Source organism: Corapipo altera, unplaced genomic scaffold (assembly GCF_003945725.1).
Source record: "Corapipo altera isolate COAL_440 unplaced genomic scaffold, ASM394572v1 49, whole genome shotgun sequence".
Classification (NCBI taxonomy): domain Eukaryota; kingdom Metazoa; phylum Chordata; class Aves; order Passeriformes; family Pipridae; genus Corapipo; species Corapipo altera.
In genome coordinates this window covers 14088258-14113388 of record NW_020884879.1, presented here as the reverse complement: position 1 = coordinate 14113388, position 25131 = coordinate 14088258, and the positions used below count along the sequence as shown (strand labels likewise).

The 25131-nt window shown below is 40.0% G+C and overlaps 1 protein-coding gene and 1 non-coding gene across 5 annotated transcripts; both read right to left on the bottom strand.

Moving 5' to 3' along the window:
• Positions 1-1142: 1142 nt before the first annotated feature.
• Positions 1143-24325, bottom strand: MTFR1 (mitochondrial fission regulator 1). Of its 4 annotated transcripts, XM_027638466.1 has the most exons (9): positions 21077-21161; positions 20626-20750; positions 17743-17885; positions 14403-14501; positions 8956-9074; positions 5626-5867; positions 3496-3748; positions 3155-3323; positions 1143-1608 (listed from the first exon to the last, which is right to left on the bottom strand). In XM_027638466.1, the coding sequence occupies exons 1-9, from the start codon at positions 21082-21084 to the stop codon at positions 1549-1551; spliced, it is 1218 nt and encodes a 405-aa protein (XP_027494267.1). In that variant the 5' UTR covers positions 21085-21161; the 3' UTR covers positions 1143-1548. The 4 variants fall into 4 exon arrangements, with proteins under 4 accessions (XP_027494267.1, XP_027494269.1, XP_027494268.1 ...); XM_027638468.1 differs by lacking the exons at positions 20626-20750; positions 21077-21161 and adding an exon at positions 24302-24325; XM_027638467.1 differs by lacking the exons at positions 20626-20750; positions 21077-21161 and adding an exon at positions 24276-24324.
• Positions 11841-11913, bottom strand: TRNAV-AAC. The gene has a single exon. It is a non-coding gene; the product is annotated as a tRNA-Val (tRNA).
• Positions 24326-25131: the final 806 nt, after the last annotated feature.

Sequence of the window (25131 nt, the reverse complement as noted above, 5' to 3'; positions counted from 1 at the left end):
TCCAATTATAAGCAGCAAAGCTTCATCTCCAGTAACCTTGTCATTCAGTTCTCTTTATTAAGTAGTGCTGCTTTTGTCTTTTCCTAGAAAACAGAAGCTTCTAGAGACAGTTGTACTTGTCCCAGGAGCCAGGATCAATTTAGAGCAGGCTCAGCCTTTTCTACTCCCATCTGTGGTCAGAGCAAAGCTTGGCTTCATTTCACAGCGTAGCTAAGCTGTAGCTCTGAGCTCCTGAACAGCCTTTTTGTATGTTTAGCTTGAGCCTTTTCTACATCTGTGGCTGGAGCCATGAGCTGAGGTGGTTGGTGCAGGTCTGGCAGCAAATAATTGCTGTGGGGAAGCCTCAGAAGGGCTTTCCTTGGAAAGCAGGTTATGTGCAATGGCTTATCCCATGTCTTCCCAGCAAACACAGGACCATGAGGGTGTGCAGGTCCCAGCTGCCAGAAATTTATCCAGGGACCCAAAACAGCTGGGGAGAAAGGTGTCCACAAACATCCCTTAGAGCAGCAGAGTTAAATAGTAAGAGAATATGTGTTAATTAGAGTAGAAACAGTGTAGGTGAGAAAATAAAGGTACAAAGTACTGTGGGGTGCAAGTACATTGTTCACCTCTGCTGCTCTAAGGGATGTTTGTGGACACCTTTCTCCCCAGCTGTTTTGGGTCCCTGGATAAATTTCTGGCAGCTGGGGAGAAAGGTGTCCACAAACATCCCTTAGAGCAGCAGAGGTGAACAATGTACTTGCACCCCACAGTACTTTGTACCTTTATTTTCTCACCTACACTGTTTCTACTCTAATTAACACATATTCTCTTACTATTTAACTCTGCTGCTCTCTACTGGCTATTTCAAATTCACTGGACTACCTGTTCACAGAGGCTCCCACAGCACGATTTACTCCCTTGTCCTGCACTCTTTATAATGGCCACAGGACAATGTAAGCAGGTTTTACTCTCTTAGCCTTGCAAGCTCATTTGAAACAAACAGCCCTGCACAAAAATGTGCTACTACTTAAAATTTATCTGAACTCTGCAGCAGATTCAAGTTTTTCCTTTGTTTCACTAAGAAGCAAAATGCCTCCAGGTTTTCTTTGGGCTAAAATTTTGCTTAAGTTAAATTTAAAAGAAAGACTTCAACATGAAAATTTCAATATCAAATTACACATTGTAGTGCAAGTTACAGGTAGAGCTCAAATAACTGATATTAACTTAAGGGTGTATCACCATCATCATTAACATGTACACAGATTTTTAAGATGGTCAGTTATGCATAAAGAATGCTGTATATATAACTTAGTGTTAATAAACTAAATCCACCATGTAAGTCTGAGTGGAAAGCCAGGCTTGACTGCAAAATTAATACCTGAGTATAATGGTCCAATTTATTCCCCTTGACAAATCTCATACAACCACGTTTAGTGCCTCACTTCTACTTCACATTGAGTCTTCCTGTGCTGTAAGAAAGAGACCACTCAGTACTAGTGCTATTTGCAACATAAAATATTTCGGAGAAAGGAGCTCAACAGTCTTTCGTGTAGTGATCTGAATTCACTAGGATTTTTCAATTAAAGTCTTCATTTTTCCTGTGGACTTCAGCATGTGCGGCCCAAACTGAAAAGGAAACCAGAAACATGTTCAGATTGCTTTCAACAGAAACCTTGCTGAACTCCCGTCCATCCAAGTTGTAAGTAAAAGCAGAACTTGGGCAGAGATTAATTTCCTCTATCATCCTGCTCCTCTGCCCGTGGATTTCACAAAGTAAAGGAAAACTTGTGTCAGCAGTTGACTGAAATTGCTCAGATGAGGCAGATGACCTGCTGGAGCAGCTCTGACTAGTGACACCTCACTCTGCCACAGCAAGAAAAGAAGACAGATGCAGTTATCTTTACAAGTTGACAACCAACTGCTCTAGCACCAGTTTTACAGTATTTCTGTTCTTACTCTACTTTGCCTTTTTGTGCAAGCCCTTTTCAGAATGACCACACAAAGATATCATACAAGTTTGATCTAAGAAAGAAGGTACATACTGGTAAGTAACTGATGGACAGATTTTATTACCTCATTAAAGGTAATAAATGCTCTATCATCTAACAAAACCCTGCAATTTCCTTAGCTCTTGAGGACTTGACCCTTAATCTCAAAATGTGGACTGTAAATTTTGAAAGTAGAAAGTCATGAAAAACCTCTGTCTAAATAAACATTGCCAACTTCTGTTCTTTTCTTTAAAGCCCCAGAGATGCTGGGGAAAGAAGTGATTAATTCTAGGGAATATCTGGCCTTTTAGTTGTGAAGAACAGCCTGAACATTACAGAAGTAGTCAAAAGTCCTGAGATTTGTGGCTTGGGAATGTTATTTTCCTTAAAACTCAATTCAGAGGTGATCCAGCTTTTGGAGTTTTATCTGCATTTTTTCAAATGTATAAAGGGTTCCATAGCACAAGGCTTCAAGTATTGCTTACAAACAAAACTGATCTATACCAGCTTGTTTTTTAAGTAAGTGTACATCGCTATAAACTTGTATCTTGAACATTCACTGCTTAAAAACCTGTTCAGTTTCAAATCCATCTGAAATAGAAGTCAGTAACTGGTGCCATGATGTGGATTTTAAATACAGTTTCACTTTAACATACTCACACTATTAAGAAACTGCTTTTATTTACTCAGCATTTCCAATTATTACAAGAAACTCCCTATACCAAGATCCTGCAGGCATTATGAACAATTTTCTTTCTGCATTCCTAGGAATGGTGACATGGTTCAGGATCTTGCTTCAAAGTTTCACCTCCACTGTCTGAATAGTTAAGGTTGGTAGTAACAGGCAAACACAGTTCATATTTGATTCCAGTATGAGCCCTTAGCAATCGAGTTTTCAGAATATCACATGCTTGAGGCAACAGAAAACACTTTTGTTTAAAAAATAAAAATTACAAAACTGTAACAGGACTTTTTAAACCTAGGGCCAAGACAGTACACAGTCCTAAGATTTGAAACTAAACACATAGGACTGCCACAACTCCTGGCATATCAGCAGTACTTCACAGGGTTTTATGGATTGGGATGCTAACTTGTGGGTAACTGCATATGCTGGCAGGAAGACATACTTTTGTTTTCACAACTATAATTTAATCCAAGCATGTGTTCAGAATCACAGTACTCACCAGCACTACCTCAGTCTGTGTCTTTGTTTCGGTCTTTGGAATCACTTTTTCTGTTTCACTTTGGCTGTCATTTCGGTATCGATGAGCAAATTTCTTTTTGAGAGCTTCTGCTATTAATGCTGCAGGATCTGCAGGGTCAGCCACTTTAGGTTTTGTACCTTCTGAGGATCTAGAGAAGAAAATGAGAAGCATTAACACAGTCCAAAACTTAACCACTTGTGAATGCTTTTGCATTCCGTTTGTCAGATGTTCCATCAGCAACTGTCTCACCTTGAGGTAGTTCCAAGTCATAAATCATTAATGCAAATGTTAGTATATTGATACTTATTTACATTTATTACCTTTTCACCGAGCGTAGTTTCACACTGTTCATGTCTTTGAGGATTTCTAGCATGTTTGGTACTTCAGACTTCTTTGGCCCATTTTCCATCACGCTCTGGCCAGAGTTCGTTTTTTTGTTTTTCCTTTCTTTAATGAGATCAATGGCAGACTTGCTCTGCTGCAGACCCGAGGGAGGGGGTGGTGGCAGAGGAGGAGGTGGTGGTGGTGGAGGTGCAACAGGGACAGCAGCTGGAGCAAGTGGACTTGACCCAACTACAAATGAAACGAGTGTTACACGTCAGTTTACTTGGAACTCCCCTTTACATGTCACAAATGCCCAGGTAAGAACATCACTGTAATGACTTCAATTGCCTCCCCTCTGCCACCTTTAGATTGTCACATTACTTCTTAATTCTTAAACCACCTAAGCTGAAAAGCCACATAAAATTCCTTCTGGAAGAGTGAGAAACGCCCTTTAAATTTCTAGTCCAAATTCTAGGGGCATTCATGTCTACTGCAGTGGGATGGATGTCACGACATCTTTTAGTTATCACAGAATCACAGAATATTCTGAGTTGGAAGGGGCCCACAAGGATCATTGAGTCCCACTCTTAAGTTAAGGGTCTGTATGGGCATCAAACCTTGGCATTATTAGCCCGTGCTCCAACCAACTGAGCTTATCTCAGGGTCATGTTCTACTCCTACTGTTACCAGTATTTCACTTTCTTGTAAGAGGCAGGTACTGAGCTGGAAGTCACAATCTGCCAAATGTGAGCAATGTTTCTTCCTACTTATCATCACAAATATGAAATTACCATAAAAGATTTTTAAACATAAATTTCAGAGCTCAAACAGTGCCCAAGTTGAACCTCATACCAGCTCTCCGAGGTTAAGGATTTTTACCTAATCATCTCATCTGGCTGAAGATTGAGATTCTCACAATAATCTTGATTTCAAGTTTCCTGTACAGTTTAGGTAATAAATGAAGGAACCTCTGCTCAAATGCACGTTTAAACAAATCAAGAAAACCATATCAAATCAGAGTTTTGAAGCTTGGGTTATAAAGTGTGTAAAGGTATGTATACAGATAATACAGAGGAGTCTATTCTGTTTCCATGCTGGCAAAGACACAGCGTCATTACCACGTTCTACCAGAAGAGGGAGGTAAAGATGATAAAATCAAATAAAAATTTATCTTCCCTAATAAACAGAGGTAAAGGGAAAAAAATAAAAATAAATTATTAGTTATTTCACACAGCCCTGTTCCCCCCCACGATTAAAATCCAAGAGTGAAACTATGTGATCCTTAAAACTATTTCATAGTTTTGAATATGAGCAGGTCAAGAAAAATAAACTACTATCAGTTCACAGACAAAAGCTAAACAAGAGCATCTGGAGAATCAGAATATGATTTTTATACACAAACACAGGCAAAACTGTACTTGCTAAGTGACTTTAGGAAGGAGTTAAAACCAAATGCCTGTCATCTGCAGTTGACAAGGGCCATCTTCCACTCATCTTTGAAGACTTAAAACTGGAAAGCAGTCAGAGGTGAGGGAAAGAGGAGAAAGAGATTCAGGAAAAGAATTATTCTGTTTACTGCCAGAAATGGTGCACTACTTCTGGTTCCATATGGACAATGTGTCTGATCCCAGAGATGATTCCAGTAAACACTTAATTGCCTTTTCTGTTCCTTGTTACATATATTACATATTCCAAAAGCATAATTAGTATCTTGTATGAATACTTAATGATATCAGAGAGCTTATTTCATGACTGAATGGAAAGACTTCAGTGCTATTAATTAAGTTACATTCTTTTAGTTTGGTTTAAGCCATCATGTTTATCATGAGCTTTGCTCTGAAAGCTGTTTAATACTTCTTCTCTCATTCACAGATTCAGAACTCTGGCAGACTCATGAGGACTTTTGGAATACTGGAAAATACAGAAAATCTGTCAGGTCACTTGTCTTCAAGACCTGTTTTGCATCCTTTGGTTAGCGTGCCACGGCTGTCTACCAAACTAACAAAAACAATATGGAGAAGTGCTCAGTGTTGCAGTATCTCACAAAAATGAATTAGCACAGTATTAATTATAAAAGGGACAAATCAATTAACTAATTTTTGCTAAAAGTACAGCAAATTTAATACCTGCTGTCAAGTTCTGCTGTTCTTGCAAGGTTACAATTTTGGCTATTTGTGCTCTTAAAGTGGCCAGTTCATTTTCTAGAGCACTGATCTTCTGCAGTGCTTCTTCATTTGCCATCACTGCGCTCCTGGGCGCTGGTTCTTCTTCCTGTGGGTTTTGTAAGGACACTTGTCTACACGGAGACCTCCTGGAATGATGTAGTTCCCCTGAGGGAGGCAGGGCTGTTTGTGACCAAACTTCTGATCTGTAACAAAAATATCACAAGCTATTTTAAAGGCTTTGTAATAGATAAAAGCTAAAGCAACGTTACCTACAAACCAGGAATACAAACTGAAGACCTGACTTCAAAAATCTCTTTACGTAAATCACTTCCACCAACACCTTATGTAGCTTAAGGTAAATAAGAGCTTCTCATCCTTCCTGTTTGCATCACTACCTGTATTTCTTCTCTTCCCCAGGCCAGCTTTTTGTAGAATCCTTCATTTCAGAAGAAAAAAGGAATACATTCCCCCTCACCCCAATCTATTTCTCTATTTCATACCTATTGTATATTTTATTGGAATTAAGATCTTTTTTTGCCCTCAAATGCCACCATTTTCCCCCATGGGCTGCAAACAGTCACTTGTTGATTCACTTAAAGTAGGAAGTTTATTAGTTTCACTGAGTATTTTCTGTACTTTTTTACTTCTGAGGGGACAATCCCCAAGTCTAGCAATGTTGGAAATACGGAGTATGTGAAACAGCTCAGTGATGCAGAGGCTGCTTATCAGTAGATGGGCAAGGGTCATGTATCCAGTTTCCTAACATAATAATTAGAACTACAGAGAAAAAAAAGTCTTACAGTTTTAAAGAGTCCATGACCTTCCTTCCTCTTCTCACAAGAAAATGCAACGCTGCTGCCTTCCTTTATTACCCACCCAAGCTCAAGCCATGTTAAACACTGAGGTATTATGGAAAAACTGCTCAGGTAAGTCGCATAAGCCCTTACAAAGACACCAACATTGTTAAATGGTTTATCTCAATATCTGAGTAACCTGACTGAGTTGAAGATGTTCCTGCTCATTGCAGGGGGCTTGGACTAGAGGGCTTTTAAAGGTACCTCCCAATACAAACTATTAATGGTACTATAAGTAGAATTGATAGGGATTGATGACAACAAATTATCATAAACGTTAAAACTGTAAAATATGACCACATTACTTGGTGGTCATACCTCAATCCTCCTTAACTTCAATCCCAAAACTTCTCAGGCGTGTCAGGATTCCATTGTTTATTCAAACATGAGAGTAAGAACAGGGGCTGGTGATAGGACTTTTTGAAATGTGTAGAGAGGCTCCAGATTAATACAGCCCAAGTGCCCCATCCCTCTGGACACATGGATTAAGCTGCTGTGGATGCTCATCACGTTAAATCTGCAGTTGTGCTACACCTAAAGCAAGAGCCAAGATTTAAGGGTAGAATGAACTCCCACCTCAAACCAGGAGTAGATACAGATTTGAGTCTTCCATGACACTGACAGAAAACATCAGCACAACTTGCAGAAATTTGTTCAAGGAAAATTGAATGTTATCAAGGATGATAAAATTTAGGTGTTGTTACCTAGACAGGAATAGAGTGCAACTAAAGCTGAGAACAGGATACTTCCTACAGCAGCCACCTCCCTGCTCTCCCTAAGGTGGAGGGAGCAAGTGGTCACTTTGCTCTTTATTACTGCTCTGAGCAGAAAATATCCTTTCTTTTTAAGCTATTCTGCTCCTTTAAAGTTTCTAGAAGGCAGGTTTAAGTGTTTTAAGGAAATGTCTTGATTGGAACCTAACGCTGTGGAAAAATACTATGCCTGAGTTGTCATTACTGCTCTGACTAGGAGTAAGGGAAAAATGATTCGTCACTGAGTTGCTTCCTCTACAAAACTGCATTCACAGAAGAAAAACGATGCCTGCAAGACTGTTTACTGAATTATACCATGAATAAATATTTAACGATAACACCTATGTGATCTTGTCGAAACAGAATTTCAAAAGCCTGGAAAACACCTAATGCATACTAGCTCCACTAGTGATACTGTGCACAGACATAATAAACAGGGCACATTGAAATACTCCTATTTGCTAAGTAATTCACTTACATGCTCCATTATAAGCTGTTTGCCTTAAGGTCACTATATATCTGCAGGATTATTTTAGTCCCATCCCACATCCATCTGTCCCCCTTCCCTGCTTCCCAGGCAGACGCTTCAGCAAATATGCAAGTCCTACATCTTTTGTAATAGGTTTTTTGAAGCACCAAAGAGCTATTCTCCCTGTTGTCTCCATTAAACATAATAACTTTACAGTTCAATCCTTAAACGAAATGTTTCTGTGTAAACAAAAGTAGTATTGGGCAGTTAATTTCCTTTGTATCAAATAGACTTCACAAATAGTGTTTCCCAAACAAGTGTTGATTTCTGTGACTCCCCTCTGAGTTTGTGAAATTAATGTGGGCAGTGCCAGAATGTTTGTTATGCAAAGCTTCACTGTAACAAGTCATGTTGGAGGGCATCTAAGTCATTACTTACCTATATCATGCTTTCAAATTAAGAACAGTATCCTCCAGTAATCTCTGAAGCCAACAATCTCTGCCCTTCTCTGGAAGGTTAGTTTATTTAAAACAAAAAGCTCCTCTGCACTACAGAACTGTACCTCTGTTCCAGGCTAATCTGAGCAGCAATTTGAGTAGGATGGAACAGAGAACTTCATCCCTTCAGCCAACCTGTTTCATGCAGTGACAGTGCTGTGTAGAACCCTTGGTCCAACACAACAGTACCTATCCCACCATTCTGGACACATGTGCTCACATGCTTCCCTGCCAGTTTTCGTTATGTACTTAACAGACTGCAGAGACTTAACTAGAAAGGTGAAAAACAGTGTGCTAATTACTGGATTGTCAAAATGACCATTGCTGCTAATGAGGAAGCTGTGTAGTACTGCCCTGGATCTCAGAACAGGAAAACCAGTGTTAGCAATTGTCATACCACAGCAGACATCTTTGTGGGGAGAAGGATGCTTGAAGCTACTGCATGGAACTCTTTGCAATACATAAATGAATAAAACCCACAGTCTTCCTTGTATAAAGCCAATGTCCCATATCTTTTCAAACCAGTCCTTCTTTCACAATCCTGTTAGTCTAATTTCTACTATTTCTTTTCAAGACCCTACCTCTGGCTCTTCCCTCTCTCTTCTCCCAGCATTCGAGTGCCCTCAGTTAATTGCAATGCACAACAGCTTCTCATCGGAGAGAAGTGAGGTTTCTTCATCTCAGTTCAGGATTTCAGAGATAAGATCTGAGAAACATACCTGAGCCTTGTAAAGACTTCTCCTTCTTCTTCAGCAACCCAGCCCACATCTGCAAAGGAGGCCACTGCATCTTCTCTAAGTTGAGCAGGACGGTTTCCTTCCGTGACATGAGAAATAAGCTAAATTTTAAAGACAAGATTGAAGGCCTTAGAGTCATTCCCAGCCCATGCCACAGCTATTTTATTCAATACTTCTACTGAGGCTACATGTCACTATTAACACATACATGCACAAACACATCTGTAGCCTTAGCACACTTATTTCTGTCCTGGCCTTGGTCTAGAACCATTTCACTGACTTCAAACTATTCAATCTAGTCTGCTGAACGCCTTACAGAGGGTCAGGTACTATCACATGAACTACTGAACACTAAAAATCCAAGGCAAATTGTTACCTTAAAGACAAACAAACATCAACACTCTCACATAGTTTGCTATATTAACTCAAATAGTATGTTTTAAAATTACATTCATGACCAGTCATTAAAAAAGACACTAAGGCTACCAGTACTTCTTAAGTCTTTTGCTCTGATTTCGTATTATTTTGAAAGTGAAATTTTGTTGAAGCTTCCCTTTCCCTACAACTTCCAGAATTTCTGTTCAAGAAGTATGTACATTGCACAGGAAAAGCAAGCAAATGAACAAACACCAAAACCAGGCAAAAAAGCCATTTCTACTAGCTCAGTAATCACAAAGCCTGAGTGAGAGGTAGGATGCAATCATAACATTATACACTATTTGCTAACAATCCTATTTACAACATGCCAAACAAACTGACCATTTCCCAGCATGGTTCTGGCCATTAGCTTTACAGCTGTTTGAAGCCAAAGGTGAGCAAGGCTCCAGAGATCGGAACCTTTCTTAGACTTCCAGCTAAGTGACATAAACTGAGATTTGAAAAATTGCTCAGACCATCAGTACCTGCTCCATAGCCACAACTCAACAAAATGGTTTCAAATCTATTTTGAAATGCTGCTTCCCTGGGTTAGACGAGGGCATGTGTACACAGTCACTGGACTCCTGAGCAGCCTGGGCTCAGTATCTCAGCTGATAAAAGCTACTGAACCAATTTTCAGTAATTTCTTCTGCTCAGTCTGTCACCTTGAGTTACCTATCTCCAACACAACCACATCCCCTCTTTTCTTGTGTTATATAGAATCACAGAATTGTTAGGGTTGGAAAAGCCCTCTAAGATCATCAAGCCCAACTGTTAACCCAACACTACACACAAATCCACAGCCAAATCTGCACCAGTTGTTGCAGCTGTTCGAAGTGCTGCCTAAGGCTAACAGTGGCCAAGAGCTGGGAATACTGACAGAGGCGGTGGTAGTAGGTATCAGTCTGTGAAGGCAGCTTGGATCCAGCCCATTAGCACTTAGGTCAATTTTCAAGGCAAATCCCCTCTGTAAGGGCAAACTACTATGTAGAAGCAACTATAAAATGTTGGTTGGCATTAATCTGAATTTGTAGCAGACCCATCACAGCAGGACTGCAGTCTGGATGTGGTGAAATCATTTCTCAAGAACATCCACACACACTTTAGTTGTAGCCTAAAGACACAAGTCCCAGGAAGAAAGAAGTTGTGGAACTGGGGCTGTTTTTTCCCCAGGAGTTGTCACAAACAGCTTTAGAAATTGAGATTAGTCATCTTCACCTCACACTCTCACAACTTGTATGTGAGCCTTTATCACAGCTCCCAGGAGTGTGTATTGGCACCATCAGATCATTTGGAAACAACAGGGTTTTTTCCAGGTAGCATCAGCACAGATGGTAATATGTTTATCACATTAACAGTTGTGCCTAATACCATTACAGTCTGCCTCTCTTTGAAACAGTCTAGAGAATACTATATTGCATGTTAGGATTTTTGCTGTTTGAGGTGTCCTTGGCTTTTTTCTTTTTAAAAATAAATTGAAATTTTCATGACTGCAGCATTTGTATTAATGTTAATGGCAATTTAAAAAATCTGTAATACATCAGCCACTTCTTGCAGGTGATACAGATTTTCCTGACAGTAATGGCCACATGAGGAACTATTACCATTTGAAGACTGAAGCCAAATTTAAATAAAGGCACTACACATACTTGAATCAAATATAATTTTATAAATCAACAGTAAGGAAATACATTTATCACTGCCAGATTTCCTGAATTGTGAGATAAATAACTTCTAATTCAACATTTAGGAGCAACCCTTCTGTTATATTATGATACAAGTTTCTTCTTACTTTTTTATTCATATTTATATGTAAGCAGTATATGCTTGTTACCCCATATACAGATGTTTCTTTCCTCTATCCCTAAAAACAACAAAGCTTTCCACAGCAGTAGATTTTGAATTTAAGTTAATGCAAGATTTTTAATTTAAAGGTTAAAAGCCAACATGCATCTCTTAGAAACCATCACCTGCCCGTAAACAACTCTGTGACTATCCTATTCCTCCAGTCAATTCCAGCCGAAGAAAACTCTGACAACTGCTCTGCCAGCACCTGATCCAGAGAACAGAGCGCTGAAAACAGAGTCCCAGTTCTACTGGATGGCAGGAACCTAAAGAACCAGTGAAGTAGGCTGCTTTTCTTTCTCTGCAATCTACATACTTGCTTCCCCCACTTCGTCCTGCACAGGCTTTTTTTGCCGATTGTAGTGTGCTCGTAGGCTGCACACACAGACACACAAACACACACGCCCGGGGGTTTCAGACCCAGCAGGAATGTCTGAGCACTACACACACACTGAGCTGTTTTGACTGTCACGGAATCATAGGATATATCTTGAGTTGGAATCATAGGATATATCTTGAGTTGGAATCATAGGATATATCTTGAGTTGGAACGGATGCATAAAGAATCATTGAGCCCAACTCCCAGAGAGAGTCAGCCTCGCCAGTGTTTCCGCCCGGTTTCGAACCGGGGACCTTTCGCGTGTTAGGCGAACGTGATAACCACTACACTACGGAAACGCCGCTTGGGGATGAGGCAGGGCAGGATCCCCACCTTTTGTTTGCTCCAGAAAGAGCAAAGTAGAACAAATACTTTTATGCTTTTAAGGACAGAGTAAAACCCTCTAGTTTCAAATTAATAATACAGTTATGTATTACACATTTGGAAATATTTCTTCAAGTAAGATGAACTTGCTATGATTTTTCAAATTAGCCCAGTCAATCCAGATGTTTGCTGCATGCACACCAATTCCTTAGGAGACTTTACTGAGTTATCAGGTATCCATCAGACAGACAGGAGAAGCGTGGGACTAAAACAGAGATACTGTAGCTGAAGGATACTATCTTCAGGGACGCTCCTGTAGGTTTGATTGAATCTACCTAGGCTATACTGGTAAGTTTATTTTTCCTAAAGACTACAGATAAACCTAAAAAATATGACATACAAAAGAACTGTATCAACCATTTAGAGTAGTAAGGTAAGGTCTACCGCCTCTTACCGAATACTTAAGCAGCATTTAGCAATTAATTTAAATGTTTAGTGTGGCAAGATCCATAGAGACAGACAGAACAGTCAGCAGACCCCAAACATCAAAATGTTAAGCTACCACTCTTTTTTTTCCAGACCAGCTGAACAAACGCACACGAGAAGATAAGTATGAACATTACAGAGATATTCATTCAGTATCTTTCATCCATTTATCGTAAAGAGAATGAAGACTTGAGGACAGTTTGCTGCTCTGGAGTTAGAAACAGTGATTACATACATGCACCCTGAGATGAGGCAAGTAAGATTTGATTTGTTTTTTCAAATAAAGTGACTTACAGTAAGGTTCAGTGCATGGTCCTTTCATAAAATAGCTAAAGCTGGCAAGAAAGAAAGAGGAAGAGACAGCTATAGGAAAGCATCAGTTGCAACAGCATGAAAACGATCAAGATCAGGATTGAACTTCACTACAGAATCTTAATGCTGAGATAAAGACACAAAAAACAGATGTTAGCATCACAGTTACATGTTCAACAGTTTATATATTAAAATAGTTTAATGTCTCCACAAATCATGTAAGTTTTAATGTGCTTTAAGGCTCAAATTTTGAAATTCCTTTTTCTAACTAAATCAACTCTGACAACTGTACTTATATTTTTAGGATCCTTTCCTTTCATCAAATAGAAGGTGAATGCTTGTACTTAGTGTGCATGCAAAGCTGACTGAATGTCTCTTTAAGAGGTAAAAAAGGCAAATGTTATATTTAACAGAATTCAGAGCAAAACATGTATATGTATTTATTTCTTTGTTTGTTTAAACACTAAAAATATTCAGGAACAGCTTCACCAAATATATATCTTACTGTTCTTTGCAAGGACATTAACCAGTAATGTCTTTTTTATGTACCATATTAAGAGAAGGCAGTATTTGGCAAACTGTCTGCAAATGAGCATCATCTTCCCTTGTACAGCCTTTACAGTACAGCAAATCAGACACATTATAGGAGGACTTCACTTCCTTTCAAATCCGAGGCACAGGCAGCCCTATTGCTGGCAAAACTACTACTACTGCTACTTCAGAAGTTTAAATGCAGCACTCCATTTGTTCTCCTTCTCACTTGCACGAATTCCCATCCCCCCCTTTATTTTTCAAGTTTCACCAAACCACTATAAATGTGAGACAGCTGCCCCTCCTACCCCCTGTTTCTCAATGTACTTATGTAAGAGAGGCAAAATGTTAGCATGGCTTTTACTATGACACCAACAAGGCTTCTATGGTAATCTTAACTATCTAGTTTTGCTAGTGTAATTTCAAGCCTAAATATTGCTCTTACATTTCATTTAGGATAAAGAAATTAATTTAAACACTGAAAAATTAGCTGTGTGGAAATTACTTCATCTTAGTGTGGTAGATGATTCCCTCCATTCATCTTTATGCTTCCTGCCCTTGCTCAGCCCATGAAACATTCCTCCCAACTCGAGTTTCAAGTACTAAATTTTTCCAGTTCTATACCCACCCCCTACCCCCCTAACACACACACAGAGTTGAAGAGATCATGTGTAACAGCTTCCACTTTCCCATCTGTTCCTGAAAGACTCATCATAAAAAGCATGGGTTTTCTCTTCCTTAAGTTTTTTACCCTTGCTCTTTACCCTCCCCTTTCACCTACACAGCCTTGTATTTTAAACAAAAGCAAACAGAGTATTCATGTTATCTTGTTACTAATGTCTTATTTTCTGATAAAGTTGTTCATTTTCCCAAATATTGTTAACACTGTTCATCTTTACATGCCTCTTAAGCCTAGCTTGTAAGTACTGTTTATAGAAATAAGTTTCAAAAAAATTTTCTCTTTTATGAATGTTTTCTTTTTCAATTCAGTTGAACTGGAAGCAGGAAGAGCTGAAGTAGGCTAACTCTCCTATGTCTAGTTTATCATATTCTGCTTTTACAAACCTTCTAGTCAGGAGCAAATACCTTTATCAGTATAGTGAAACACATATTCTAAACTGTTGAGAACACCTACCTGAAACTGAACTCTTGGACACTGTATAAGAGAGAGGTTAGTACCAATTTTTCTTACAATACTTCGAGATGAACCATAAGGCTTGCTTGACCAAAGCACCTGGATGGGGAAGAAAAAAGAAGCCAGCTGTTAGGGAATGGATTTTTATATCATATTGTAATAGTTCTCCCTTATCCTTCAATACTATGCTTGTGCTAACTGTATTTAGTTATTCCTTTCATGCTAGAATGGAATACAATGTATATACACTGAAATCTGTATCAGTGAACTCCTTACATCCCATACCTGAATTGATACAAGATTTCTTCATGTCATTACAATATAGCTATGGCTACTTAAGGTCAAGACAGCCTTTGCATTATGTTTGCACTCAAAGCAATAAATCAGGTAACACAGAAGAATTCAAGAGTTGGAAGCATCTTCATAAACATAATTTGTTGATTTTCAAGACAACAAAGAACTTACATCAGGTCAGACAGCTCTTTTTATGGGATTTCAAGAAAAGACACTCAATCATTGAAAACTCCATAAAGTTATGTAATTCTACATGTCCCAAAATATCTCTTTTCTTTTTTAATTAAGAGCTGTTCTGAAACAAGAATAGTGTCTACCAGTCTTAATAGAAATAACTAAACTATAAGAAACATGAAAGTGTAACTGTGAAACTAAAAAGCAAAGGAAAGTAAAAAGGGGAAAAGAAAATGAAATTTTGTAAGAAAGAAACTTTGTCCTAAAAAACCCCACCCAAACATTCATCTATAGAAAACTACCCATGGCACCTCAACACACCTTACTTCATCAGAACTGTTTCTACTGCAGTTTAGCTTTCCTCCACATTGTTTCAACGGGGATTAAATTTGCTTTCTTTTGTTGTTTTTAATATTTGCTCTATTATTTACCATAATTGCACAAAATGAAATAAAATGGGACTTTAATCCTAGGAGAATACTACAAAATGAACCAGAATAAAAGCAAAAAGCACCAAGTATGAAAGATTTCAGCACAGGGAAAGGCAACAAAAACAATGTAAAGAAGAAAAAGAATAATGAGAAGACTCTAACACAGGGTACATTGTTAGTAAACAATTTGAACACTGTATGGTAATTAAAAAAATTGGCTAGTGTTTACTTATGGCTGTAAATATGAATATACCACTGAGACATTTTAAAGGCTCATAGCTTCAAGCAAACTCAACATCCTGTGAGAAGGTTGCCTGACAACAAACACTTAGATAAAGTCCAGGCTATTAATACTGAAACAACCCTCATCTGGCACAGCAATATTGCCTGCATTGCACTGTAGTACAGCTGTGGGAGTTACTCGACACACAGCTAAACTACACACAGCAGATATGCTAAGCAAGGATCACTAGTCTTAGATGTTGAAGGTTCTATTAAAAAGAAAACTTTATGCTTCCTGGTATTTATCCCCAGATTATCTCAGAAACTTTACACAGACATTTTGCCTATTTCTAAACAAGTATCTTTCCTTCCTCTGGCTTTAAGAGAATGTAAAAGTGTTGACAAAATAAATGTGTACTGCACATATGCTATGCTATATCCTCACATCAGGGCTACAACTTTGCCATGAATCCACTCAGATCTATTTTTTTTCAGTCTATGAAACATACATTCTGTTGCTTAATACTCTGCTAAGTTTGAACACAAATGTTTCAATGCAGAGTATTGATTCTGTACTTTGGTTGCCCCAACAAAGACCTCACGTTTGTGACTATCACATGATTGTTTGTTTGTGTCTGAGCAAACAGCAGGTAGATCAGTAGCCTTCAAGAAAAAGTCACTGACAAACAGTACCACAGTAATACAACTGATTCTGGTGTTTGAAGCAAAAGTGTTGGAGATAGACTCAAAGTGATGTGGCACTGGAAAAAATAATACCAGTCAAGGGAAGGCTTAATTAATTACAGAAGTATTTCCACAACAGCAAGAGAGCCCAGACTACATGCTGTCTTAGCAACATAAGTGTAGTGCATTTTAAACAAGTGGCAAAACTTGTTCAGAGATTGCTCAGACCACAGACAAGATGTTGACTAGCACCCAGATATTTAAAAATATTTGGTGCCCAAATGCCCTCAGGGCTCTTCAACCACAGTGGCCTGGTGCACCAAAACTTTGAATGACCCAGTTTTGGTAATTCAAGATGTGCCAGGACAATATTTTCATGCAAACTGTGCCACAAGGTATGCAAGTAAAGTCAGTGCACTGCTCAGCTCAGCTCCACAGTCTCAGCACTGCTCTAACCAAGTTCACACAGCTTCTTGTTGTCTTGAAGCACTGGCAGAGCAAGTCTGCAAAATATTACTTAGTCATACACCCTTATTGCATCAGTGTTTTGCTGCTGTCCAGAACAGCTGACATTTGGAAATGTAACTGTATTATCACAAGCTTGATATAAGTAGAGAATGAGGAGAAACAGACTAAAAACTCTAACCCTCTCCCTGTTTAGGCTGAAATTGCTGAATTATGCAGCAACACCCATGGTAATGTTACATATTCCTATACTTTGAATTTTCAAAGTTATATAAAAATCTCAGATCAAAGTTCAAATAAAATCCCAAAATACAGATTCTTGTGGGCAATTCTAATTTGGTATGTATAAACACTTTGCTATCCACAGATTCCCAAGACTGATAAAAGGTTCTAGCACAATAATACAGAGTAAGTACTGCACATAGCTGTTAAGGATTTCCCCACTGTTAAAACATTAAAATATTTTAACAACTTACAGAGATTACTGCACTGAGGCCAACACTTGTACTCAAAATCGTTTCCTAAAGGTCCCAGCGACAAAGCACTTCATGTATAGCAGCTCTCTCTCTCTGCTGAGCATTCAAAGAAAACTACATACACACTTTCCTCCAAGAGGAGAGCTATGCAGGCACATTCCTTTGTTCAGCCAGTGCAGAACACAGCCATCTTGCTCTCATGTATTTTAACACTTTCAGGAATAGGTAAATATAGCACAATTATAATCACCTCAGTTTCATGGGGCTTTTCATATCTCCAAGGTAAGAGCAAGAAACATTTTTTTTTATCACTGAAAGTTCTCCTTCAGCTTCAAAACACACATGGAAGTCCAGCATGAAAAGCAGTGTTTACAAAGTAAACAGTTTGTTATTAGAGCTAGAAGGAACTGCACAGTTCTTTTAACACATACATTACTCAATACTTCAGTGTCCAAGTTGTAAACTTCATGATTTTTCAGCAATGCAGAATCAGTACTGAGTGTTCTGCTACAACTGACAAGCACAAACTAAAATACATGAAGTGCTTTCTACACCTGATTTTCTGAAAACATAAAGGAAGTTTGAAATACTTACTGACTCCATCTTCAATCCAACTTGTTCAAATGCCATCCTAATTAAGCGCTTCAGCCAGCAAATCATCTGGAATGGAAAAGGCCTTTCCAAACTTGGATTTAAGCCTTCCAGATCTACAGGGCTGCCAAGGTTCCATAGTAGTTCTGAAATGAGACACAAGAATTTTAGATGCATGTTGTGGAACACACACAGAAGTAAACTGCTACATGTATTCCTAAAAAAATCAAGCTTTAGAAACAGTGAAAACAAGACATATTAGATGACACCAATTCCTCGTAATGGAAAGCAAAGGCATTCAGAAGGCATTTATTTACTCAATACAGGTAACAAAAACTTTTTAGTAGGGTCATTTTTATGGAATCCTAGAATGGTCTGTGTTGGAAGGGACCTTAAAAATCATCTCTTTCCAACACTCCTGCAATGGGCAGGGACAACTTCCACCAGACCAGATGGCTCAGGGCCCTATCCAACCTGGCCTTGAACACTTCCAGGAATGGGGCATCCACAGCTTCTGTGGGCAACCTGTTCCAGTGCCTCACCACCCTCGCAGCACTACGTATCTAATCCAAACCTGATCTCTTTCAGTTTAAAGCCCCTTGTCCTATCACTACATGCCCTTGTAAAAGTCCCTCTCCAGCTCTCTTGTAGCCCCCTTTGGGTACTGGAAAGAAATCAAACCATTGTAAAGTGAACATTTAAAAAGCTGGGGAAATGATTGCTCACTTGAGCTTGGACAGATGATGGTGTTCAAAAACTCCAAGTGAGCATCAAGCCCTATGGAACACCTGCAGGTGCAGATCAGCACTACGATTCAAGCCCCATAGCATATCTAAAACTCATTTCTATGCAGGAACTGACTGCAGAAAGCTGACCACCTCTCTTGATTCACATTCTCTGACAGTGTTGTTGTTTATTCTTTTTTTTTCAACAACTAAAGAGAGCAAGGAAACGTGGAAAAATGACTAAGGCAAGAAAATGACAGGAAATACTGTAGTGTGGGAATTGAAAATATTCAAGCAGTTTATAAAGCTGGACAGATTTCAAATTTTGTCTATTTATATACACTCCCATTCACTTAAATCAAGATGGTTTTATTGCTCCTTTAGTGAAAATAGTTTAATTTTCCTTTAACTGTGTTCAACACCAGTCATAACTTGGATGTCACCGAGAAGTGTATCCACCAAAACCAGAAAAGGAAGCCATAGATTTAGGTTTACCTTTGTTTTGTGTATCAGGCTGGAAACAACACTCTGTTGAACCACCCTGAGCAACATATCTGTAGTATGAACAACAGCATTGCTGAAGCCACTCTGAACCCAGACAGTGATGACTAAAGCAGTGTAACAGCAAGGAACCGGTACTCGGGAAGTTTGAAAGCCAGGAGATGGAAAACCTGTGCTGTTTGAAACTGCCCACAAGCCCTACAGTTAAACCATCACTGCTTCCATCACACATTTTTTTTCAACAGTTTGTGGTTCCTTAGTAATAACCTACTTCTCGTGGAAACTTGGCAGAAACAATGCAATTCTACGGTTATCTTTTTTTAGACAGGCTTAAAAAAAAAGTTGATATTAAGTGTCTCGTCTCCACAGATAATAAAATACATTTCCCAACAGAATTTTCTTTTGTTTCTGAATAAACTAGGAAGAAACTACTAATCTACATCACGAGATTAGAATGGAAATTGCAATTGTTATAAGAAAAACAAAAGGGAAGAATAATGGGCTACCTACCAAACAGCCATGAATACAAGCTACAGTCATTCATCATAAATAAATAAGACAGGGACTTCTTTATGGAACTCTGGAGAGGTCTGTTAGGGAAGCATGACCATCTACTTGATCTATTATTCCTTTAGGCATCTGTTATTCTTCCCTTAGACAATCTACCATATGGACTGTGTGGATCTTTGATCACATTGCACCTGCTGTGTTCTTAAAACAGGAAGAACACAACTCTTTCTATGTGCCCCACATTAGATATGGCATCATATGTGGCACTGTAGACATGCAGTGACATAGGAGAGACAGGAATGCTCCTTTAAAAAGGGGAAACCTGATCCAAAAGCATGATACATGTGATAGGCTCCACCTCACTTCAAAGTCTAGACTTGTTGAACATGCAGTGTGGAAATCAAAGAGAAGGAAAACGGAAGCTGTGTCAAGACACTCAAACAAAAGAGAAGAAAAGGTAGAGTACTCCTGAGCAACTGCAAGGCAGGGCTGGGCTGAGAAAGGCAAGTGAAAGGACTAAAAGGAATGACTGTATCCTGATACATTGCTCTTTCAACAGATAGCCAGGTTATCAGTTTAAAAATCCCCAGACAAAGTCAGAGGCAGGTGTTGTTTCAGGAAGTGAAGAAAAGGTATTATTTTGTTTCTGATCAACTGAGAAACCCCAGTCTTTAATAACAGAAACAATTCAAACAGAAGTAAAAAGAGAGTGTTAGAACTTCCTCTGAGAAAATCAGAGGAGTTTTAGAAAGTTTCCATGAATTTAAGAAATTTAAAGGCAAATAGGTAAAGGACCAACAAAAAAACTGACAAAACAACCCACTAAAGGCATAAACCAGATGTAGAAAAAAGGTAGCATAATATGAGGATGACACAATAGTATAAATAGGAAGTAGTAAGCTAAAAAAGGCCAAGGTACAAAATGAGTTCCAGCTTACAGACATAAAAGAAGCCCTACACATGTATTGGCAGTAAGAAACAAGAGACACAGCCACAACGTAACAAGTGAGGAAAGAAAGCAATGAGAGATATGAATAGTCAGTATACTCAGTGTTTTAACTTGAGGGTGGTAGAAAAGACAGACAGATAGTGGAATGGTTTATAGATAGCTCTGAAAAGTTATAAACATCCAGTATTTAGAGAATTTTACCTTGCAAAGTACAGAAACCAGCCAAAGTGATTTCTGAAATATTACTGACGAATTTTAGAAACTTGTTCAACGAAATCCAAAAGATCCAGGAATAAAAGGAGTATGATGACACAAAGCATTGGAAATAGTCCCAAACACCTATCCTGCCCTAAAACATTAAGGTGACCTTTGATAATTCCAGGTTCCAAGACTTTGATGACCGAGCACAAAAGAGCATGCAGTGAACAAAAGAATTAGTTCAGTAAAATGAATATTTATAGCTCACTTTATAAGTAATTTTTAACTCTGTAGCCTAAATACTTCAAGTACCTAAGACTGGGGTCATCAATGCCTTGCTGATGTGAATGACCTGCCTGCTTTTGCAGCAGAAAGCGACTGAAATCAGTCTGTAAGGGTGCAGAGTACCACCCGGTTCCTGAATTTGTTTCCATAGTTTATGGTACTAAAGAAAACCACCATGTTTGAACAACCTCCAGCTAATCTGTTATCTAAAAGGAAAAGGCTTCTAAGTAAATCAGCTTGATATTTTTATAAAATTATTAGTTCTGCAGAATTATCCCCGGGGCAAACTTCCTACTCATTTCTTTCAGACTATATTCAGACACCTTTCTTCACCAAACTTAGATATTTCATAATTGGTTTATGTGCCAAGAACAGACAGAGTTCATTCCAAAAGAAACTGCTGGACAGCAAGAATGAAACTGTTGGGAAATTTTTCTCTCCTGCTCTGTATACGTGCCAATTTCAGAAGCAGGAGTTAAATGTTAATGCTTTTACTAATAATACCTCTTCTAAAACACTGACCTTTGTGGTATTTATCATCTGTTTTCTTGGTGCTACCTACACTAAAAAACAGCAGAAGTTGAATTCCCCCCAAATTTCCACAACTCAATTACTACAATAAAGAGCCCTGAGTAACAATAATATTGCTGTAAAAATTGGTCCTTCTGCTCTGCCTCAGCAAAATTATTACAAGCATGAGCAGCAGTCACAGACAAGATTATCAAGAGATTCAAAGAACAACAGCACAAAGAATTACATTTCACTGCAGGAAGCACAAAGGGATTGGAATTTCACGAGTTCATTTAAATAAACCCCAAAAATTAGCAATGCTGAAGAACTTTCTTTCTGATATGGAAACATGCAGGAATTCCCTTGTTTAGAAATTAGGAGGTCTTCATTTCCAAGTGTAGGGATTCTCATTTTAGCCTCCTCGAGCTCTCTTTTGCCCCGACTCTTCCCAATCACTTTTGCAGGTTTCATTCAATACTGTCATATCAAATATCAAGTCTACAAAGCTGAGAGATAATACCACTTTTAAATTACAAAATGTTCATTAAATAAATATAAAGGCTTTGGAGTCTGTACACATACATTCAGTAAATAAGAACATTCAGTACATAAGAACTTTCTAGTGAGTTCTACACATGAAAGATGAAAAGAAAGAGAAATCAAATGCAACTGCTTCCAAATTGAAACTCTTCTACGTATATTTTCCATATTTGTCCAAGTCCCTTTCAAAGCATAAGTTCTCACTCTTAAAAAGAAATATGATATTCATATTTTTCCTACTGAAGGAAGTTTCTCTCATTCACTCAATATCCACACAAAAATAAAAGAGAATGACTTAATGGGCCTGATGGAGCAGATCAGCTTTAAAAAAAATAAACACGGGCATGAAATCTGAAAAATTAAAGGTCTAGTCTCTAAATTGAAAGGGTATAACATAAATAAGTACCAAATTTTCAAAGAAGCATGGGTTCAAAGGAATACCACCACCACCAAAAAAAAAAAAAATCAAACACAAAAGGATCAGGCTCCTCATTATTTCAGCAAGAACTAGGGCAAGCATATCTCCCCAGTCTTTTAGACTGACACATGAACCAAGCTCATCTAATGAAATTATAACCATAAGGAAACATATTAAAAAAGTAACAAAGAAAGATTAAGCCAACAAAACATTATCACAGCAACAGCCAAAGGGGCAGGAGCAATCCTCTGATAAAGGACCAGATCCTTTCCCAAACTGACACAGACCAGCTACAAGTTATTTAAGCATGTGTTTGTCAGAGGAGGTCACATAGCCAAAAACAGAGGTCTAATTTTTGGTGTGGAAGCCACAAATAACGAAGCACCCAAGTACTTCCAGAAACACCTGTTTGGAAAGATATGCAGAGACAGACAAAAGTCAGTGAATACTGCAGAGACAATCAAGGGCTTATCTAAACTAGTACCAGCGTGAAATCTAAAGCAGGAATTGAAAATGATACATACTTGCAACAGAACTTGCTAAAGGTTTCTTGAAAATATAACCCCATCATATATACCTGAGAGTGCAAAACTGTATTCATCACATCTCACTCAGGTTAACCTATCTTGTCAACTAAGGACAGAGGATAAAAAAAAAAAAAATCCACGTTTCAGCACCAGTTTAATGAAAAGCCTTTGCTCAGCAGAGATCATACCTGCACAGTGCACTGTGATACCACTGAGAGGTAACTGAAACCCTTCGCCACGAACCATGGGGCATTACCTGATACAGACACAACCACACACCTACACTTCCCTGCCAGACAGACAGACCTCCCTGGTAATCGCTGTGAACACCATTCTTTCTGCCACAGCTTTGAGAAACACCACCATGCAAATCTTATTAACAAAAGGGCGTGTTTGTCTGAAAAAAAGCATTTTAAACACCCAATTTTCCCCCTGTAAATCTCTCTTTATAACAATGTTGAATTCCTACACACAGTAATCATATTTTAGCTAGTGACCCCTAGGAAGCAAGTTATTTGGATTCAGCCACAACTAACTAGAACTTCTAGAGATGATGTGCAGATAACTCAGCTGCCTTCATTTTTTCCTTATCAACTAGCTAAAAAGCAGTGGGGATCAGAAGATGCAATTCCTTTTCATTTAGTCTTTGTAAGTCTTGCCTTCACAAGAGCTGCAGAGCCCTACAGCTGCCTGAGGACAGCATGTAAATAATGTTAATGAAGTCCTGCTGACGCTGTCAGGCACAGGTCAATGCACTACGGTTGATTTCAGCGTTCAAAATCTACTCACACTCAATATTTGGAATTTCAACAGCTTGTTAAACAAAATGAAAACAAGCATCCAGCAAGTTACTTATTTATGACCACTGCAGAAGAACCTGAGCGCAGCAGCAGCATCACTAAAGGTGTACAAAGCAAGCAGCGCAAGTTTACAGAAAAGGGAAATAAAAGCACCAGACTCCCTCATTTTCTCTTCATACATCAACTCCGTATTTTACAGCCTCCTTAAAAATCCTCCCTCAAACTTCCCCAGATTATCTTTTGTTTACACTCTTCCTTGTGACCTGTCACCCCTATCGCAGCAGTTCGCCTGCAGGCACGACCGCTTCGATCCCGGCACCCCGAGCCGCTCCCACGGCCTGGCACCTGCCCTGCCCTGCCGGGACGAGTCCCGGGCGCCGCCACGCTCCCGGCGGGAGGCGGTATGGCCCTGCCTGCGGACAGCGGCCTGTACCTTCCGCCAGCCGAGCGGCACCGCTGCCGCGGCTCCCCTCTTCCCCCCTCCGCACCCCTCCCCAGCCCGGGACCGGCCGCGCGCCAAGGAGAGTTCCCATGGGAAGGGGAGCCCCGGGCCCCCCCCCGCGCGCACCTCACCCGCCACCGCCGCCGCGCCGCCTCACCGCTGCTCGCGCGGCCGGTCGCGAGCCGCCCCCGCCAGCCAATCCGCGGCCGGCTCGGCGCCGCCCTGGCCAATCGTGGCCGCGCCCGTGCCCGCGGGAGGTGGGACTTGGCGCGCGCTGCGCCGCGAGGAGAAATACTCGGCAAGGGCGGGGGAAAGCGCGCGAGGTCACGTGACCGGGAGCCATCCGATAGGGGCGGGGTTCGGGGCGCGTCACTGGAGGGAGGGCGGGCCTGGTCCTCCCTTGGAGGGTCGGGGCTGACTTCACTGCTCTCCACACCTACCTGGGAGGAGGTTATAGCCACCTGGGGGTCGGGATCTTTTGCCAGGCAGCTAATAAACAGGATGAGAGGACGTGGCCTCAAGCTGTGCCAGGAGAGGTTTAGTTTGGACACTGGGAGGAATTTCTTCACAGAGAGGATGGTTAAACTTTGGAATGGGCTACCTGAGGAGGTGGAAAGAGTCACCGTCCCTGGAGGTGTTTAAGAAAAGACGGGATGTGGCACTCAGTGACACGGTGGTGTTCGGTCGTAGGTTGGACTCGGTGATCTCAGAGGCCTTTTCCAAGCTAATTCATTCTGTGTTTCTGAGGCGGTGGGGAAGGGCAGCCGCCCTCCTGTGTCTCCACCGAGCCGGCGCTGCGGTGCGTGTTTGAGGGCTGTTCCCGGCTCCCCAGCGGGGGCCGAGGGCACTGCCTGACGGGTGTGGGCTGCAGCATCGCCCAGAGCTCCGTGGGTGGTGTCGGCTGTGTTCCAGTAAACCCCGGTGGGAAGCACCGCCAGGACCGCTGGGAGTCGGAGGGCTCTGGGTGGGTTGCGGGGCAGAGGGGAG